A 20,014-nucleotide genomic window follows, 5' to 3' on the forward strand; every position below is an offset into this window, starting at 1 on the left:
GCTCAGGGGCTCCCCAGGCTCGGCTCACTGGCCGGCACCTGGCAGGCCCCCAGGGAGCGCGGAACGGGACCAACAATCCGCACTCTCCGAGGGACCCCCTTCGTAGAGGCTCGGAGCGGATGTCAGAGTCCCCCCCCCCGCCCCCGCCACAGGAACAAACACGCCGGCGCGCGGCTTGAGAGTCCACAGCCGCCCCCGCCACAGCCTGCTTCAGGAGCCAGGAGCGGGCGCCGTGTGCGCTCTGGCATCGGGGACAGGGCACCCAGACAAGGAACAAGCTCAAGCGAAGGACTTCAGGAGCCCCGCGGGAGGTCGAGGGTCAGGCATGTGCCCCGCTCGCAGCCTTCCCTGTGGAAGACAGAACCACTCCCTGTTCCAGCAGAGACGCTCCACGAGGGACTGAGGCCCGCGAGAGCCCCGGAGGGCAGCCAGGCCCCGACATTGAGCGGCTGCTCAGGGTCCCTGAGACCCCAAGAACCCCAGAGATCAGGTGACCTCCGCCTTCTGCAGGGAGGCTATGGCGACCGGGAAGTGGCGATGGGTTCACGTGGCTCCCACTGACGTGCGGAGGACCGGTCAGTGGCCGGGGCAGAGCCCGGCCAACCCTGCCCCGACGCAGACCAGTCACCGCCTGCGACCCGTGTCTCCTGCTGCCCCGCAGAGAAGGAACAGAAGTCGAACCTGCGTGATCGGGGAAGGGCGTGAAAACCCAAGCAAAGGGACCGTGCCAGAGTTCCATGGTTCCAGGGTTCGTTCCCCATTTGGTAATTAGACCAGCTCTTAGGAAACCGTCATTTAGGGAAAAGGGATGTGATGCTGCAACTTTCTCTCACGTGGTTCCTGGCCTTGCTGCGGACCGGCGACCGGCCGCGGAGACAAAGCATGGGTGCGATCCGAGTATCACGGCGCACGGGGAGTCTGGATCCTTCCCAGCCCCTGCACGAGCGCTCCACTCTTGGTGACTGGTGCCCAAGGCCACCCAGTCCACGTGTGGGCTTTGATCCCGAGGCGCTGACCGTGGCTCAGCGATCAGGAAGGAACCGATCTCCCCTCCATTCACCCGCTCCTCCTGCTAAGCGGGTGCCCCAAGTCCAAGCAAACCACAGACACCCTATCGCTGTTTACACAGTAAGACCCGATTATTTATTTATTTTTTACAAAAGAGGCAGAGGTGATTTGCTTAATTATTTTTGTGAAAAAGCATTAGAGTATTTTAAAACTTTAAAGGATGAGTTCTGCATTACGAATGTCTTATAAAAATTCTTTATTTTAAAATAATTTAAGACTTACAAAGAAGTTGTTGAGAATATACTTTGTATAAACTTCACCCAGATCCACTACTGGTTAACATTTTGCCTCCTTTGCTTTATCTGGGTCTTTGGGCAAAGAGGGAAGGGAGGGAGGGGTGGGGGGGACTGTACCGTTTAGGTGTAGCCCAAGCCACAGGCTAGACAGATTTCCCTAAACTGGGAAGACAAGGTGTGCAAACAGCAAACCTGCTGTTTCAAAATAAACCTTCACCGGTTCTAAGTAAAATATAAAAAATTACTTTATTTATACATTTTAATACATTAGAAAGTTTGTTCCTTATTCTGTTTTAGAGATGAACTCCCCTGGGGACTCCCAGCTGGCTCTGTCGGTAAAACATTTGACTCCTGATCTCAGGGTCATGAGTCCAAGCCCCAGGCTGGATGCAGAGATTACTTAAAGGGAAAAAAAGACGAAGTCCCCTAAAAGACAAGGTCTTTTCACAAATTCTGTCAATACAATAGCAGTTCTCAACTTGTACCACAAGCAGCCCCCAAATTTCCATATATACCAAGCACTGGGGACAGTATTTTCCAGATGCAGAGTATTACTGTAATCCAGCTTAGTTTAAAATACATTTTATTGTACACGGGATATAATAAACTATGAAACTTTAGGGTTAAGTTTCACTTTATCTTTTTTTTTGAGATTGTATTTGTCAGAGCTGGAGTACAAGCAGGGGCAGAGGGAGGGGGGAAGCAGACTTCCTGCTGAGCGGGGAGCCTGACGAGGGACTTGATCCCGGACCCGGGGGATCGCGCATGACCTGAGCCGAAGGCAGCTGCTTCACGGAGCCACCCAGGCGCCCCTACCGTAATACGTTTTAAAAACCCGTATATTTACAAGCAAATCTGAGTTCACAGTCTTTGGCCAAGATACACTTACTCACTGACAGCGTACTAACATGTGACAGCCCGTGACAGTTGGCTGCTAAAAAGCGCTTTGACCCTGAAAAAGGAGACATGAGCGGGTGGACTGCCATGTGATACGTGCCAGACCTGGACGTCAGGAATTAAGTCAAAATTCATCCCACCGCAGAGACAGTTTTATTGTTTTAGTAACAAAAGACGATATAAAGAGAGGGTTCAGTTTCTCTTCTGCAGAAAGTCGGCCTGCGCAGCCACGCCCCCCACCAGGTGAGGGCCGCGTCAGGGACAGGGGAACCGTTCTTCTCAGTCTTAGCAGCGGCCCCTGCCGTGAACGGCCCGCGGGCAGGTCTGCGGTCGTCGAGGAAGCAGGAGCTCGCAGGAGCGCAGGTCGACGGTGTCGGTAAGCACGTGGTCTCGCTCCACTGACATAATTTTCTTCCAAGCCCGACCCCGGGACGCAGGCGGCTGTGCTGAGCCCCAGCGGAGAGGGGCACCTGCTCAGCCCTGCCGGCTTCCCGCCTGACTCCTGCCCGCAGAGAAAGTGCAGGCTCCCGGCTGGTGCGCTGTTCCCTGCGGACGGGGCTCGGGAGCAGCTGGGAGTGGTGTGCGGCGGCCGGCGGTGGGGCGACGAGCTGGGAGAGAACCGCAGGCCGCTGTTCGTGCTCCTCGCGTTCAAGACTCACATCGTTCGTTTAGGGACACACACGGAGACGCCGCCAACGTCACGTGGTCATTTCCGAACACAGGCTGCTGTCGGCTCACGTACCGACGGTGTCTGAAAGCCTGTGACAAAGGGGGTTTCCACGGGAGCGGCCTCCCTCGGGCCAGGGGACCCCCCTGTGGGACGGCGCGCCAGCACCGCCGGGCACGTGCCGATGCCCCAGAAAAGACTATCCCATGCACACGTTCTGATAACTTTCCAATAACCAAAGGGAACACTTAACTCAAGTTCGCAGCATTTAAGACAGAGAAGCCAATTTTAAGAGCTGGAGAAGGACACTCATCGGTCATGACTGGCTCTGCACAGACTTGGCCAGAGCCGACTGTCCTTGTGGGGCGTGTGGGTTGCTAGTTGAGCGTTCACAGCTTGCAGGCGGCCATGCTGTCCCATCATTACTCCTCCCAGGACTTCGCCCAGAGGCCCACCCATCCAGCGTCTGACAGCTCTCCGGGGCCATCCGTGTCGTTGAGTAAAGCGCGGCGTGTATGGGACGGACACACACGGGACAGGCACACACAGGAATGACACACATGGGACGCGCCCCTGCATGTGGGAACCGCAGCCGAGTGCCGGCAGGAAGCTCCCGTCCACACCGCGCGGGACAGGCGTCTGCAAGGCTTCGGGCAACCGCTCACCCTCCCCACACGCTTGCGTTCCCAACAGTGAAATAATCCATGAGGTATCAGCTACCACATTTAACCAAAGGTTTTTGGACTTTAAATCAGTCCATCGAAAAGATAAAAGACCCATCCATTTCTTTATCACTGAACCGTCTAGCGGACCATCTATTAAAAATAAGGCCACCACAGGGGCGCCTGGGTGGCTCGGTGGGTTAAGCCTCTGCCTTCGGCTCAGGTCATGATCTCAGGGTCCTGGGATCGAGCCCCGCATCGGGCTCTCTGCTCAGCGGAGAGCCTGCTTCCCCCTCTCCCTCTGCCTGCCTCTCTGCCTACGTGTGATCTCTGTCAAATAAATAAATAAAAATCTTAAAAAAAAAAGGCCACCACACATGTGATCACACGCGCACCCCGCCCTGTCTCTACTGGAGGACGTTCCCGTGGCCGCCTGCCCTGCCCTCCCTGCCTTCTACCCTCCTCATTCTGGAAACAGATATGTGAGAACGTTTAAAACAGAAACACAGTATGACCTTGAATTTAAAAATTACCGGAAACGCAGGATCTCAAGCACAGCAGCCCGTGGCAGAGCCCCGCCACCTGCACACGCGGTCAGCGGCGTAACGAGTCTTCTGGGTTTAAAAGGGGCGTTTTCAGAGAAATGAGCACGCCGCCCCTCTCCGCTTCGGGACTACATCGTCAGGGAAGCCTTGCCCTGCAGAGTCTTGGCGGAGAGGTCGGCCCTCGCCCTCAGCTGGGCGGCCGCCTCCGCGCTCGTGCTCGCCGGCGCGCCCCTCAGCAGGAAGTGGCCGATGAAGAGCTTCAGACCTTCTCTCAGCAGGCCCAGCTTCGGGTTGTCGCTCACTCTGCGAGGGGCACAGAAGCGGGTGTCAGCGAGGAGCCAGCCTCCCCCGGGCCGCGGCTCCCGGAACCTCCAACCGGGAGACGTGACCGAATGGCTTTGAAAAGCAGAATTCTCAACTAAGAGCTTAAGAGCGCCCTCCGCCCATTAGAGACCGCCAGCGCCGGCTGTCGGGCAGCTTCACGTTCCCCAAATCGAACGCAGGAGGCCCAGCTTCAAATAAGCAACGAGCTGAGCGTAACAGCCGTGCTTCTTCTAAGTCAACGTGAGGGAAAATAACTTCCTTCATCTCTTCTCCACGTTTTAACACAGCAAGCTGAGAACATACCTTGCAAAAATGGAACCAAGGTCTTCAACTTCTGTTTCCATTAACACAATATATAATACTTTTCGTAAGAAGTGGACTCTGGGTTTATCCAGTTCGCTGAATTCAACTACCTAATTAGAGTCAGGACAGAGAAAACAAGTTACATTTAATCAATTTTTTCAGTAATTTCAAAAAGTAGGGGTGCCTGGGTGGCTCAGTGGGTTAAAGCCTCTGCCTTCGGCTCAGGTCATGATCTCAGGGTCCTGATATCGAGCCCCGCATCGGGCTCTCTGCTCAGCGGGGAGCCTGCTCCCCCCCACACCTCTCTGCCTACTTGTGATCTCTGTCAAATAAATAAAAAAATCTCAGTAATTTCAAAAAGCAGAGTAGAAACTCACCCACCCCTCTACGTAAGGCTGTTTCCGGCTACACGAGATCGAAGAGCCATGGGCGAGGGTGTGTGGCCACGGCCTCCGTGCCCTGCCGGCAGGGCATGCACGGCACCGTCCAGAGCAACCGTCCCTGGACGGAGTTTCCGTGAACCAGGAATTTAATTCCAGAATTGAAACATCCGTATCTCCAAGCCTTAAAGAGACTACGCCCTAATTAAAACCGTACATAGAAAATGTGGATCATATACGTTCCCCAAGAACCACATACAGATTTGGTACACTTACACAGCGGACTACAGAAGTGCTAGGATCAGAGAAGAGAATCCCAGACTTTAACGTGGTGTTGCTTCAGGCTCGTGCTGACTTACCGAACCGTGAGGGGCTATCTGGAGCGGGGTACTAGGACACTGCCATCCCCATGGAGGGGGACCACCATCTGCGGGCAGAGTTCCAACGCCTGCCTGCGGGCCAGAGAGGCCCCTGTGAATGGCAGGTCGTGGGAGAGCGGAGCGAGGACCCTGGGACAAGCTTCCAGGACAGCTCCGGGTTCTAATGAACCTGGGGAATGACTGTACCCTCTTCGTTTCGGAGCTCAAAACTTGAGGGAACTGGAGGCAAGATCTAGCCGTGACGAGAAGGCAGCCCCTCCACGCTTTACAGTGCTCCAGTGTTCGCAATGTGGCGTAAAGCTCAGTGGCCCAAACCTAGTCCCACACCCTGGAGACACACAGTGACCCCACGTCAGCGCCCTGGCGGACGGCCACATGCACACAAGCGGGAGATGGCGACTGCAGTCCGTCTGCGGGTCAGGGAGCAAGAGGCACAGAAGCGCAGGCCTGTGCACTCTCTGGCCCTCAGGTTCCCGCACTGTCCCCGTTTTTATGTCCAGGCCGTGGTGGTCCCGCTGTCCAGGCCTGGCAGCCACCTCCGACCCCACACGCTCTGCCTAGGTTCCCCTGTCCACTCCAGACCGACAGCACAGCACGTGCGCCTCACTGGCTCCGACGCGACGCGGAAACACGGCAAGGGAGAGGCGGCCACGGAGTCCCGCACCACAGCTCACCTGTTCCTAGGCCTCCCCGTCCTCCTCCCAGCTCAGCAGCGGCCAGTGGGGGATTTAGAACTAGGATCTGCACATGAACCCAAAGTGCAAGTGAGATTTTCAGGGATGAGCAAAACCACTGTACCCACGCCTCGTTCACGAGCTATGTCTACGCTGCAAGCCACTCTGGCTACTTTCTAGGATGGCTAGGACGTGATATACACATGTCCCCGGTGAGTCAGAACCTAAAGACGTGCGTTTTCTTGAGGTACTGGATATGAACAATCACACCACCGTTTTAATACTTTCATCCAAGACACAAACCTTTAAAATAGAAAGTGGAAGTGATTTCGTCTTCAACAAGTGGGCTACCAGGTGAACCAAATTAGAGAAATTAGTGGCCGGCAAATTTTCTAAGTTCCGAAATTTATCCCATATGCTGAACTGGAAAGTCATCTGATAGGGAAAAAAAAAGAGTTACAATGCAGGCCGCTGTTAGAACAGTTCGCCAAGACGTAATCGAGACGTATTCCACTGCTCATTTACTCGGAGCAGTATCCGAGTCAGGATGAGCCCGGAGCAACGTGGCTTCCTTCCCTGCACACAAGCCCTCCTGTCCTGCCACAGTAGCTTCTTTCTGCTGTGGGTTTTCCCCTCCAATCGGCAGAAATGCTGAGAAAGATCAGAGAAGGCTGGTGCCGTCTAAGATCGAAAAGGCACTCCCCCGGGAATGCAGGCTGCATGACACCCTTCTCTGAGACAGGAAAAGGGGGCCTGGCCCTCCTCTGCCCCTGTCACTCGGCCTCCATGATACCCACCTGCTCTCCCTGAGAGCCTGGCTGCGGGCATGGGCCCTGGAATCGTCCCCCTGCACATGGCCCTCGGGGCGCTCATTCCGGGTGGGCTGAGCCAGATGACGTCCCGGGAAACAGTGGAGCACAGGTGACTGGCGGGCCGCTAGTGGGCTTACCTGGAACCTTCTCTGGTATTCACAGAACTTGCCAGCCAGGAATGCATAGAAAGGGTTGTAGGTTTTCTCTTGAAGGCAGCAATCCATGAGAACATGAACGATCTCCCGCTCCTGCTGGTCCTTCAACCCCAGCCTGCGGAGCAGAGACAGCGAGGAGTAAATCTCTCAGGAGGGCACACCCTGCCTGATGTCTGGTTCCAAGGGAAGGGAGGAGAGGAGGGCGGAGTCACGAGACAGGTACGGTAGGCAGGCAGGCCTGTCCTCGTGCCCGTGTACTCTGCGTTTGAAGCGCATAAAGGAAAATTAGCATCAGATTTGTTGAGAAGTATTTTGTGAAGGTACACAGGTACTTTCAAAATCTTTTTGCAGCTAATTACAGAAAGTTCTTATACCAGGAAGTTAGTTTAGAAGTCATTAGAAACACAGCCTCAATATGAGGATTTTAAGTAAATTTATAACCACGCACAGACACTGTGACTGGTCAGCTGAGACTTTTAGTCAAAATATACATGAAATGTTCCAATTTGGAACCACCAGCGGCCAGGGCAGGAGGGAAGAGAGGACAGTCCAGATGCCCCGAGCAGTATCTGACCCGACCCTCTGTAAAACCATCTGATCAAAGTGTCTGCGCTAATGCTTACTTCAGAAGCTTCTCAAACGCGTCCAAGAAATCTTCACTAGTCATTATTGTACAGAATATGTTCCTCCTGACGTCAGTGTTCATTCTCTGCTTTCGGGCGAGTTCTAGTATCTTCCCACTAACCTGAGAGAGGGGCAATTAAGAGCACATCGATGTTTCAAGGAGAAGTTACTCTGGTTTACCGTGGTTACCAAGTCTCTAAAAGACAGCACGTACGCTTCCCTGGCTCATACTGAAGATCAATTCTGAGTCGTGTGGAAATACGTTTATGTGTGAACGCTACATCTTCATTCTTGGGTATGCTCCCACAAGAGAAAACCAGAGCAAGAGACAGAGCACACCACAGGAGACAGCCGCCTGAATTGGGGGAGCCTCTCAGGGGCAGCACGGCCCGTCGGTCCAGGCAATACCAGCACGTATCAGAGAGAGGAGGCCACAGCCAGAAGAGGCAGGACAATGAGGTGTCTCATGGGATCCGGAGACCAAAAAGGGTGATCAGGGGAAAATGAAGGAAACCTGAATAATATAGGAACTTTAGTTAATAATCAAATACCAAAAAATATGAAGAATTCCGACAATTTGAAATCCAAGTCTAATGGACGGGAAGCCACACGTCGTGGGAACACCTGTCCCTCAGGACCGGCATCTGCGACCTGAGGGTCGCATTTTCCCAGGCTCCCCTTGTTCCATTCAGCTTTTAAGTCCTTTATGTACACTATTTTGGGACTTAAAAAAACTGTTAAAAAGAAACCACAGAAATCGAGTGAAATCATATCACAAAATAGTGACAACCTCTGTAGGGTCTCTGAGGAATTTTCCCAGGCCTGTATGTCTCATAACCGTGCAACCAACTGGGGACTCCCGCAGGGCCTGCCTCGGGACACTAGCGGACAGTGCAGGGCTCTCATACCGTCCCCGAGGGCGGCTTCTCTGCGATCTTCTGCTCACTGTTGTCAATCATCGGGGCCCCACTCCACGCGGACCCCACAATCCACCAGCGGCCGGTCTGCTCGGCGTTCAGGATGCCGTCCCAGGAGATGCGGAGCTGAGTTTCGGCGCCCGAGCCGGCGCTGCGCACCTGAGAGAAAGGAGCCGGTGGGACGCTGCGGCTGGCTCCCAGTCTGCACGGTCGCCGCCTCAGGCCTTTTCTGCTCCTGACCGCGGAACTGCTGGTCTGTGAGCACTGTTCCAGGCCAATGACAGCCAGGGCAGCTGACCAGTTTGGAACCAGGCCAAAGGCAGAGGTAAAATCCGTATCGATCACCCTGAGCGCCGTGGTCTTCGGAAAGCCATCGCACCCGGCTAGAGGCTCCGCTGCAGACGCAGACCCCAAGGAAAGCCGCACGGAGCGCTTGGGGTTTGCAGAGCCAACGATCTGAGACCTGCCCCGAGCCAGGGCTGAAGGACTCCCTGGCTAGGGATGTGAGTGGGTCTCAGCTGCGGCCCCACATCGGGAGCACCTGGGGAGGCTCAACAGGTGGGCCCCCGCCAACCCCACGCTGACTTCGGCAGTCTGGGTGGGACCCTGGCCTGAGCCCTCTTTCAAAGCGATCAGTTTTCTATCGTGCAGCTGAGTCGAGCACCCCAGGCTCAGTGCTGGGGACGCTGTGCTCATAGGGACGGCCCCGTACCTGGCCTACTTGGAGGGTCTGTGGCACGTCTTCCCAGCATCTTGGAACTCCCCCCGCCCACCTTTTTAAAAAGATTTTTTTAACAAAGAGAGAAGCAGCGAGAGAGGGAGCACAAGCAGGGGGAGTGGGACAAGGAGAAGCAGACTCCCCGCGAGCAGGGAACCTGATGTGGGGCTCGATCCCAGGACCCTGGGATCATGACCCCAGCTGAAGGCAGACGCTTAACCCACTGAGCCACCCAGGTGCCCTGGATCTCTTTTTTTAAAAGGATTTATTTGCTTTAGAGTAAGAGGGTGCAGGCACCAGCAGGGGGAGGGCAGAGGGACAGAGACTCTGAAGCCGACTCCAACTGCCCAGGGCATGGAGCCTGACACCGGGTGTGATCTCACCACCCCGAGATCGTTGGAGCCCCCCAATGCCCCTCTTGGAATGATTGTGAACCAGACATAGCACCTGACTCCCAGCTTCGACTGCCTTCTCAGTTTCACAACGAGCCCACGTGGACAGGGGAGCTCACCAGGGGCACCGGGGTAGCTCTGTCGCTCAAGCCTCTGACTTCAGCTCAGGTCATGATCCTGGGGTCCTGGGATCGAGCCCCCATCAGTTCCCTGCTCAGCGGGAAGCCTGCTTCCCCCTCTACCCTGCCCCCTGCTCGTTCTCGAATAAATAAAATCTTGAAAAAAGAAAAGGAAAGAGCCTCACCAACGCTCTCTGTAACTTCCTGAGCTTCTCCACAGGCTCAGGGTCATAGCCCGGGATCTTCCGCACGTCATTGTTCTTCAGCGCCAACATGGTCTCCAGCATAAACCGAACCTTTGCGGAAAGAAAATGGAAGAAACCACCGTTTCACAGAGCCTGAACAACAGACCCTCTGTCCTGGGAAGAACCACACTGGCCGCACACAAGGTCAGCGCTGCTGATGGTAAACTGGTGATGGTTTTCTGGGGAGACAGTCGCCAGCGTGAACCTCTTGCTCGGGGCCACATCTCAATACGACTGCGCCACCTGGCCTCCACCGGGACCCTGAGCACCCCAAGATCCGATGTCTTCTCCTCCGCCCCATCACCTCTGACCCACCCCCGGTGCCCATCACGCCCCGCGGTCCTAGTTCCACTGTATTTCAACTTCTTCCCCATTCCTGCCTTTCTTACCTTTTTAACTTGCCAAACTGAAAATATCCTAATGAGGAAAAGTTGCGAGAGCGATAAAGAATTTCCGCATACCCCCCGCTGAGCTCCCCCCCCCCCCCACCTATTCACTGCTACCTGACTCGCCCGCTGCAAAGCCCCCGTTCAACGGCCTGCCCTGATCACAGTGGGGGTGTGCGGCTGCCGTGACCGGTGTCGGAACATCTTCAGAGTCCCCAGAAAGGAACTCCACGCCCACTACGGGCAGTCCCCATCCCCCCGACCCTCATCCCCAGGCAACAGAGGCTCCTTCCTGCCTCTGCTGTCTTCTGTGTTTTAAACTTGGCCTCAGAGCATTCAACCCAGGAACAAGTGCTTCCTTGGGACACTCTGGGACCAGGGTCCAGGAGCCTCGTCCTGCTCTCCCTCCCCTAAACGACGCAGCTGAATGCCGGTGCTCCGTCCACTCCCCACCGGACCCCAGCAGCCCCCAGCCTGCGCCCCTTCATGGCTGACCCCAGCACCTCGTTTCAGGATTCCCAAAGCAGCTTGTCTTTCCTCCTGAGTCTGTCTCACTGTACTGTCCTGCCACCCGCCAGGGGTAACCCTGGCCCTTCCTGTCCTTCACACTGCCTTTCCCGCCAGCCCACGCCATCTGCTCACTCCTACCTCCCAACCCCACCGCCGCTGCTGCTATGCTAAGGCTCCCTGCCAGAGCCCGTAGTGGCCTCTCCCTGCCCTGCCCTGCCCTCCTCTCCCTGCCCTGCCCTCCTCTCCCTGCCCTGCCCTCCTCTCCCTCTTCTCGGTGTGGTCAGAGTGCCGTGAAAACAGCATACCTCGTTCACCTGGCTCAGAACCGTCTGTGCCTCTAGGATAAATCCCAGGCCCCTGAAAGGGTTTACAAGGCCTCCTGAGGCCAGCCTCTGTCTGCCCCTGCAGCCCTGCTCCCCTGCAGGCTCCCGACACCAATACTTCTCTTGTTTCTGAAGTGACATCCTCTCCTCTCCTCTCTTACAGGCTTCCTGCGGCTCGCCTGTGCCTCTCAAGCAACTGGCAGACGAGGTGGGAAGCACCATCAGCTCCCCTTCCTCCATGGGGAAACCAAGGCTTGGAAGACTCAGGGCCCATCGATGTTAAGCAGCAGGGCGGAAATCCCAGAGCGCTGACGCCTGAGGCCCGTGCCATAGCCTTCCTCAGGAAAATCCTTTCTGAATGGATAAACGTTAAAGAAACTGACTCTTAAATTCACAGAATACCTGAATCCTTAAAAGAAAAACAGTTCATTTGTGTACTGATGATAAAGCCACAGAACCTGATGAGGCAAAAGCCAATGGGGATCGTGAAAAATTACATGTGATTTTACCCCAAACACTTATTTTTAAGCTCTGGTCAGTGTGTGAGCACTCGGACACTCAGAAGCAGGTGAGGCGTACCCTGGTCTGGTCCTGGAACTTGCTGCTGGCCGCGCTGGCTTTGGCCTGGGCCTCCACGATCAGTTCCTTGAGGGACACAGCATCATCTTTTCTCAACGAGAAGCCCACGGTTTTCAGCATTAACAGGGTCAGTTCAATATCTTTTTCTGTGAAAGTCCCAATAAGCTTTTTCAGAATGTCAAAAACCAGGCAAGCGTGCACCACGTGGAAGTTATACAAATGGGCAACGATGGTGAGCAGGTTCTCACACTCCTTTCCTTCGCCTCCGTTCTTATAGGCGGCGTCAAACCTCTTCACCACGGCCTCCAGAAAGTGAGCACCGACCTGAAAAAGACAGCAGAGAGTGTCACTGCGAGCACGTAAAAATCAAATGTTAGCAAGCTCTTCGCGGGGATCCTTCTTCCGTCTTCAACAAAACTTAAATGCATGTTGGAAAAAAACCAGTGTTTTTTTAGGGTAACCCATAAAGCGTACACGCAGCAAGGTATAAACTCCAACACGGCGTGAACGTTAAGCACTGAAGTCTGGACAGACGGCGCGAGGCCTCAGCGACCGACGACACATGGCGACCTGCCGTGGCTTCCAAACCCCTAAGAACGTCCTCTGGTCTTTAAAATCAACAAGGTCCTGTTTTTGGCCAGCAGCCATTCTGGTGCCTTAAAAACCGAAAATTATTAAAACTGTCAAGAACACGTGTACAGCTCTAGAAACGTCCTGCTGTTCGCCACCCTCGTCTCTCCGGCCTGAAGGAGGCCAGAGGGGCCGTCCACAGGGGCTCGGTGCAGGTGGGGAGTGACGTCAGCGCACTGGCCATGGAATGAGCACGGAATCGTGGACGAGGAACCTGAGGGATACACCCTCCTCCTCCTCCTCCGACCACCTTACGGTCCAGATACGACCTGCAGGGAAAGCAGAGCTCTGCAGACAGCAAGACAAACGCAGGCATAAAACATACTTAGGTTTGTTTTCAATCACACGAGCGGAATAATTACGTTAACATTCGTCAAAACTCTAGATTCCAGGTAGTATCTTCAAAAAAAAATATAACTTAGTACGACTTTTTTAACATGTTATTTTTTTTTCAGTAATCCGCACACCCAACACGATGCTAGAGCCCACAGCCCCGAGATGATGAGTCACACGCACCACTGACGGAGCCAGCCAGACCCCTACTTAGGGTAACACTGAAAAACAGGGAGAACATTCCTGTTGCTGAGGTTACTGAAGAACATATGTGAATTCGGGGCACTTGGGTGACTCAGTCGTGAAGCGTCTGCCTTCGGCTCAGGCCACAATCTCAGGGTCCTGGGATCGAGCCCTGCATTGGGCTCTCTGCTCAGTGGGGAGCCTGCTTCCTCCTCTCTCTCTGCCCCCACTCCCGGCTTGTGCTCTCTCTCTGATAAATGAATAAATAAAATCTTTAAAAAGAAAAAAAAGGTACATTAATTTTGACTTAGGGAATTTATTTATTTATTTTTTTAAAGATTTTATTTTTTTGACAGACAGAGATCACAAGTGGGCAGAGAGGCAGGCAGAGAGAGAGGGAAGCAGGCTCCCCACTGAGCGGAGAGCCTGATGCGGGGCTCGATCCCAGGACCCTGAGATCATGACCTGAGCCGAAGGCAGAGACTTAACCCACTGAGCCACCCAGGCGACCCCTGACTTGGGGAATTTAACACAGATCTGTGCACACCTGATTTTTACTTCTAAACGACTCAGAAACAGCTTAGTAACTAACACCGGCTTCGTAACAGACTCTCCTCCCGTGAATTCCCATGAGGAGGTTTTTCTCAGGGAGCAGCGGGAGGCACGAGGGCTCGTCACCAGCCAGGAGAAGAGCGAGTGCGCCTCGTTAGCTGCCCCGAAGATTTGGGGCCTGAGCCTCTCTGTACCCCTCCCAGTGCCCAGAAGGTCCTGGAACCTGCACCTTCCAAACCTCGCCCACCGTGACCGCTGCTGGATGCGAGAGCCTGGTTCCAGAGGTCGTCTGCGAGAGCGACGCAGCCGCCGGGGGCAGGACAGGCGGGAGGAGAGCCTCGGCCAGCGGAAAGCCTCCTCCCGCACCAGGCACAAGTCAGACGACTAACCATCCTGGCCCCAGCACTTCCTCTCGGCCGCAGCCCAGAACGCGCTTGCCGCCTGCAGACCGGCCGCACCACCGCGTGGGAAGACACCGGTGCAGAGCTGCCAGGTGACGGTGGCCCCGTGGCGGCCCCAGGCAGCGTCTCCCCAGCGGCACACGGCTGTCACCGCGGCACCTCTAGTGGCGTGAAGGACAGGGAGCCCGGCCCGTCTGTGGCCTCTAGAGAGAGCCCCGCACAAGCCTGCTGTGCGAGACTCCAGGGAGTTCTGGGTGCAGCGGACCTAGACGACGAGGGGGGCAGCATGCTGCCAACAGCTCCAGAGCGCTCCGGCTGCCCGCCTGCCCTCCTGGGACCTGCGAGGGTGGGCGGAAAGGGGGCACCCATGTGCAGACCTGCCCCAGGGGCCAGGCCGTTCGCCGGGCTTTGCTGCCGAGGCCCCTTTCTGGGACGAGGGCGATCAGAAGGCAAAGAAAGCAAAACCGCCAGGAGAGATCCTGCCCCACAGAAAGCTCCAAAGGGTCACTGAGTCCTTCTGAGTATGAATGTCACCCGGAACTATGAGGCCCTCCTCACCAATTGTCCGTTCGTTCCCAGGCCTCAGTAGGAACACATGCGATCAGAGCGGTTTCCTCCAACGACCCTGGGACAGGCCACCCCGGGGGGAACGGAACACTGCCTGGGAGGCTGGCACTCACCATATGCAGTGAAAGAAAAGGCCCTTTTTATCAGATCCAGAGTGGGCGCCACATGGCCTCCCTGGGGTGAACCCAGAGGTCAGTGAGCGAGGACAGAGCACACGATGAGCGGGGACAAGTCCTTGCTCAGCGGCGGCTCTCTGGTACCCGGCACCGTGCAGGTGCTCCCTGTGTGCTGCCCGAATGAGCCCCGACACAGGCCCCCTTCACACAGGAGGGCGTGGGAAGGTCCGGGCCCACCCAGAGGGGGTGATGGTGGCTCCAGGCCTCGCCCGGCATGCGTCCCCCTCGCTGGCTTCAGTCCGGGTCTACCTCCCAGGCTGCTGGCCTCACTGACGACACGCTGATCTCCACCAGCACGGACACGGGAGTAGTAAGCCCGCACGCGGCACTGCGTTCAGAGAGTCTGAGACCAGTCCCTGTTGCAGTGGGAATATGAAGAAAAGCCCGGAGCCTGCGCGACGCACGGCCCTGGACAGGACGCCTACCTCGACCCCGACTGTGTGGTGGAGGATGCTGAGCACCAGCACGGGCTCCATCACCAGCCGGCTGGGCATGGCGGCGTCGGGCGCGCAGGCGCTCAGGAGGACACCCGTCAGGGTGTCGTTCATGTCCTTCCTGCTGTGGGCCATGTACAGCTCCTCCAGCTGCCCGCTGATGGAGGCCACGCTCGGCTCGCTCAACCTGCAGACGGTGGTCAAAGCAGAGGAGTGGTGAGGCCTCACCCCAGGATGATGCGTTCAGTTGATTTACATCAACGGAGTCATCAATACTCCCGCTGCCCCGTGCCTCCCACATCTAACCCATGAGCGGCTCTGATCTCGCCCTGGTAACCCAGCATGTCCTGCGTGTCCTCACACAGGCTCCTCCGGAATCCTCTCTCTCCACCTCAAGCATGGCCCGGGCGAAGCCCACGGAGGGCTGTCTTGAAGAGCACAGAGACCGTCAGGATGACACGCCACGGGTAGCCTGGTCCAGCGTCCCAGGCAGAGGCAGGGAAGCAGCCTTACTTAGCACGTCAGACGTGCTGCTGCCTAAGTCCAACGTCTCCACTTTTTGGTCTGTGACCAGCACAAGTTTCTAGTTCCTGCGCAGAGAAAAGGCTGCTCCCGTGCTGGGTGGAGGGCAAGGGTGGGAAGGGCACACGGCCGCCGCTGCACCCACGCCGACACTCGGCACTCGCACAGTATGCCGGGGGAGGGTCTAGGATGCACACTGTTCTGTTTTTGTCGTTCGCTTTTTTTAGGGGTAGTTGGGGGGCTCAGTTGATTAAGTGACTGCCTTCGACTCGGGTCATGATCCCCAGGTTCTGGGTCCGAGCCCTGCATCAGGCTCCCTGCTCAGTGGGGGAGTCTGCTTCTCCCTCTCCCTTTGCCCCTTACCCCGACTTGTGTGCACGCGTGTGCACTCCACTCCCTCTCTCAAATAAACAGATAAAACGTTAAAAAGGTTAAAAAAAATATTTACTTGAGAGACTTCCAGCGCACGTGGAAGTGAGTGCAGGGGGAGGAGCAGAGAGAGAGGAAGAGAGAACGATAAGCTGACTCCCGCCGAGTGCAGAGACCGTTGTGGAGCTCGATCTCAGGACCCCGAGATCACGTCCTGAGCGGGAAGCAAGAGCCGGACGCTCAACCGACTGAGCCACCCAGGCGTCCATTAAAACAAAGCAGTGGGTGTGTGGGAGGCGGGCGGGGTGGGGGGTGTCTGGGGGAGGTGGGAGGAAAGGAGAGGACTGCTAGCCACAAAGGCTAGCAGGAGCCACGTGGTGCTGGGAGGGTCCCGTCTGCACCCGGGCAGGGACCCGACGCTTCCTGGAGCAGAGTGCACACGTGCGCCCCGGAGGAACGAGCAAGGGGGCTGCATGCCGCATTCCCGGGCCAGAGCAGCATGGCCCCTGTTCCTGGGACTTCTCAGAACAACCACGTGGGTACCCGCGTGGCTTTCGGACCCTGAAGGGTTCCAAGTACCAAGTGGAAAAGGGGGGCTTCCTGCTTTTCAGGGTACAGATCACAGGAACAGAGAGGGGCAGACCGACCACCATGCCCCCCTCCCCCATCGCTTACAGTCTAATTCCCGGGAAAGTTTCTGTAACTTTAGGAAACAGATGAGCTCTTGGCGAGGCTCGGGATGGCAACGGGCGAGTTACCTGTTGATCAGACCTTTGACGTGTTTCTGTAGTCGCTCCAGGCTCTCCTTTTTCTGACTGCTCACTGTTTCCTCAGCTTGCCTCACGTGAGGGGGGATGTACCTGCCCTCGTTTTCACAGAGACTCTGCTTGAAAGGACAGAATTACAAAAATTACAAAAATCTTACATGAACAAGACAAGGACAGGGAGAAGTTGTAACGACCGACCACCAAGGCTTAACCCCCCTGGGAAATGTGCTGAGCGCCTTGGGGAGTCCTGAGAGCGGGTCACTGCTGCAGGGACGGTCAGCGTCTTCTCCGCCCTGTGACCTCCACTCTGCACGTGCCCGGACTTCGCTGACGGCCGGCACAGCAGCACACACACCTCGATCCTGTGTGTCACCAGTCTGGAGGGAGAGTGTCCTAACGTGACTCCAACCTCGTCCAACGCTAGCATCTACGGACGCGTGGCAGAATGGTCCGTCGCTCACTATCCCCAGCTCTGCCATGCGGAGGGCTACACGTCACTACTCTGACCCACACTCCCCGGGCCCGCGTGCAAGCTTTGGGAGACAAACACGGCATGATCCACGCTGTCAGGGAGTTACGTGAGGCTGAAGAAACCACATTTATGCACCCAGAAACCACGGCTCTCGTGACCCCCCTTCACTCAGGCCGCATGTGAACAGACCTTCGCAGGCTGTGAAAGCAAAGTCAGGACGAGTCCGGAACCAAAGCTCTCGGAGAGGACGGGCCCCCAGAGCGGTCTGAGTGCACAGACCACCACGCAGTGAAAGGATGAGGGAGACCCGAGCACAGATCCCGGGGCGGAAAGCTGTAACAGCGAGACGTGTGCAAGAACGTGCGCGCCACGTTCCCCTCCGGTGCTGGCTCAGGTGAACCGTGCTCATAGCAAGGGGCAGCCTGGGACGGCCTCGGCCGCTCTGTCCTGCATCCTGACTCGATCTTCGGTGCACGACCCTACCCCAGGGAGCGCCCCGGACCCGCCCGGACGCGCTGCAGGAGCAGCGGGACAGGAAAAGGAGGAGGCGGGGAGGGCAGCGCTGCGGTGGTGCTGCCTAGGGCCTCCCCGCACCTCAGTGGCCGAGCAAAGGGGCGGGGGAGTCCAAGCTGGGTTCGGACACGGAGGCAGCAAACACCCAACGAAGGGGAGTCCACCTTAGCACAACCGGGGGGACGGCCACCAGCTTTCTGGGATGAAAAGATCTTTAAGGATGTTTTCTCCCGGAGCCGCTCACTGTGGGATTAAAGACACAACCACCCGGTTGGCCACACGTTGGCTGGACAATCGCCAATGCCCCGGCGGGCCGCCTCTGCCCCACTCTTGCCACCCCCGTCCCTTCAGGAAGGAGCGCAGAGAACCGGGCTCCCACCGACCTGGTCCGCCCCGTCCGAGGCCTCCGCGGCAGACTCCCTCCTCCCCTCGGCGAAACGGACTCTCCTTCCGCTCCTCTCGCACGCGGCTCGCCCTTGCTCGTCGTCGTCTACGTCCGCTTCCTCGGTCTCCGCTCCGGCTTCTGCTCCCGGCCGGCCCTCCTCTTCCTCACCCTCGTGCTGGCCTTCGCCCTCGGTGCCGCCGTCGCTGCCGCTGTCGGGGAGCGTCCGTCCCGCCTCCTCCTCGTCCTGCTCCTCGTCCCCCTCGTCCCCGTCCCCCGCGCGGCCGCCTTCGCCCCAGCCGCCGCTGGGTCCAGGCTCCAGCGCCCCCAGGAGGTAGTCGAGCCCGTCCCGGGCGAAGCTGAGCGGCACGGAGCTCCCGCCGCCCTTCCTCTTGCGCTTGTTCAAGCCGAGGCGCCGCGCCAGCGTCCGGATCTCCCGGTCCTCCTCCTCGTTGGCCGCCAGAAGTGCCCGTTTCCGAGCGGCAGCGGCGGCTGCAGAGGGCCTGGGGGTCCCGGGGGGGCCTCCAGGCTCGCGGCGGGCCCGGGCGCCCTTGGCCTGGGGAGGTCGCAGCCCCTCCGGCGGCGGCGGGGCGGGACGAGCGGACCGACGGCCGCGCTCCCCCGCCGCCGCCCCCGCCGCCGCCCCCGCCGCCGCCGCCCGGGAGCCGCTCGCTCCGCCGCCGCCGCCCGCACGCGGGCTCTGCGCGAGCCCCGCAGTCCTCCGCAGCCGGCGCGCCTTCCTCAGGTGCCGCTTCTCCCTCCTCAGCTCCCTGCGGCTTTTCCTCCCGCCCGGCCGCACGCGCCCGCCCGTCGGGGGCCCCGCGGCGCCGCCGGGGATCTCACCCTCGGAGCTCGCTTGCACGAACTCCTCCACCGCGAGCTTTAGCCGCTTCAGGGCCCCCGCGGCGCCGCCCCCCGGCCCGCGGCGTACCCCGCGCCCGTGCTGCCTGTGGGGTCTCCGCCCCCGCCCCCGGCGGCCGAGCCGGCTCGCCGCTCCAGCGCTCGCGGACGCCGCCATTTTTCCGGCTGCTCCTACGCCGACTTCCGGTCGGGGCGGGACTTCCGGACAGAGCGGGCGCTGTGCGGGGCAGACCGGCGCCCCCTGCTGGCGGGAGGGCGGCAGCGCAGGGAACCTGGGGGAAGGACCAGCACGTGCTCTGGAGCCGCGGACCAGCGCCCAAACACGTGCTCATCTAACGCGTGACCCCTCACTGCTCGCGGTCAAGAGGCCTCTTGGCGACCTGCCACAGAAGTAGGCGTAGTTGTCTGCAGGGGGTGCCTCTTCAGACATGCCTGCGTCTCCGCATCCGTAGAGGAACGTTAGTGCTGTTTTCTGTGCGTTTTACCGGGAAACGCGGCCGAGCCTGCTGTCGGAAACGCGCCGCTCTCACGAGCCCAGGCCCCGGACCTCCCGCGTGCAGCGCCGCCGCTCGCCTGCCTGTCTGGTGGGGTGGCCTGGCTTCCTGGCGCTGCTCCGCGGCTCTCTCCCAGCGCACCTGCCTGGGGAGGCGGCTGGGTCTTTGCAGCTGTAATCACGAGGGGTTACACTGTATCTTAGTTACCCTTCAGTTAGGAGAGCGTTTTCCCGGATTTCCCAGCGGGAAGTTGGGACGCACAGGGAGAGGTCACCCAGAAGCAGCGACACGCCAGGGAAGCCAAGGTTTGCGGGAACGGAGGAGCTGGAGGAGTTCTGGAGCAGATTCTCTGCTGGAGCCCCGGGAAGGAAGCAGCCCGGCCCGCACTTCAGTCTCCCAGTCCAGCCTCAGGACCGAGACGAGGCATTGCTGCTGCCCGGGG

At 57.9% G+C, this 20,014-nt stretch overlaps 1 protein-coding gene across 3 annotated transcripts; it reads right to left on the minus strand.

Moving 5' to 3' along the window:
* Window positions 1-1,268: 1,268 nt before the first annotated feature.
* Window positions 1,269-19,235, minus strand: NOM1 (nucleolar protein with MIF4G domain 1). Of its 3 annotated transcripts, XR_006820503.1 has the most exons (12): window positions 18,219-19,235; window positions 16,842-16,969; window positions 15,184-15,379; window positions 11,917-12,240; window positions 10,059-10,169; window positions 8,636-8,803; window positions 7,727-7,848; window positions 7,086-7,218; window positions 6,440-6,571; window positions 4,703-4,812; window positions 4,064-4,378; window positions 1,269-2,960 (listed from the first exon to the last, which is right to left on the minus strand). XR_006820503.1 is itself a non-coding variant. In XM_046020625.1 (11 exons), the coding sequence occupies exons 1-11, from the start codon at window positions 19,233-19,235 to the stop codon at window positions 4,204-4,206; spliced, it is 2,613 nt and encodes an 870-aa protein (XP_045876581.1). In that variant the 3' UTR covers window positions 1,269-4,203. The 3 variants fall into 3 exon arrangements, 2 of the variants coding, with proteins under 2 accessions (XP_045876581.1, XP_045876579.1); XM_046020625.1 differs by having other exon boundaries at window positions 1,269-4,378; window positions 16,842-16,966; XM_046020623.1 differs by having other exon boundaries at window positions 1,269-4,378.
* Between the last annotated feature and the right edge of the window lie 779 nt (window positions 19,236-20,014).

This window comes from Meles meles, chromosome 10 (genome assembly GCF_922984935.1).
Source record: "Meles meles chromosome 10, mMelMel3.1 paternal haplotype, whole genome shotgun sequence".
Classification (NCBI taxonomy): domain Eukaryota; kingdom Metazoa; phylum Chordata; class Mammalia; order Carnivora; family Mustelidae; genus Meles; species Meles meles.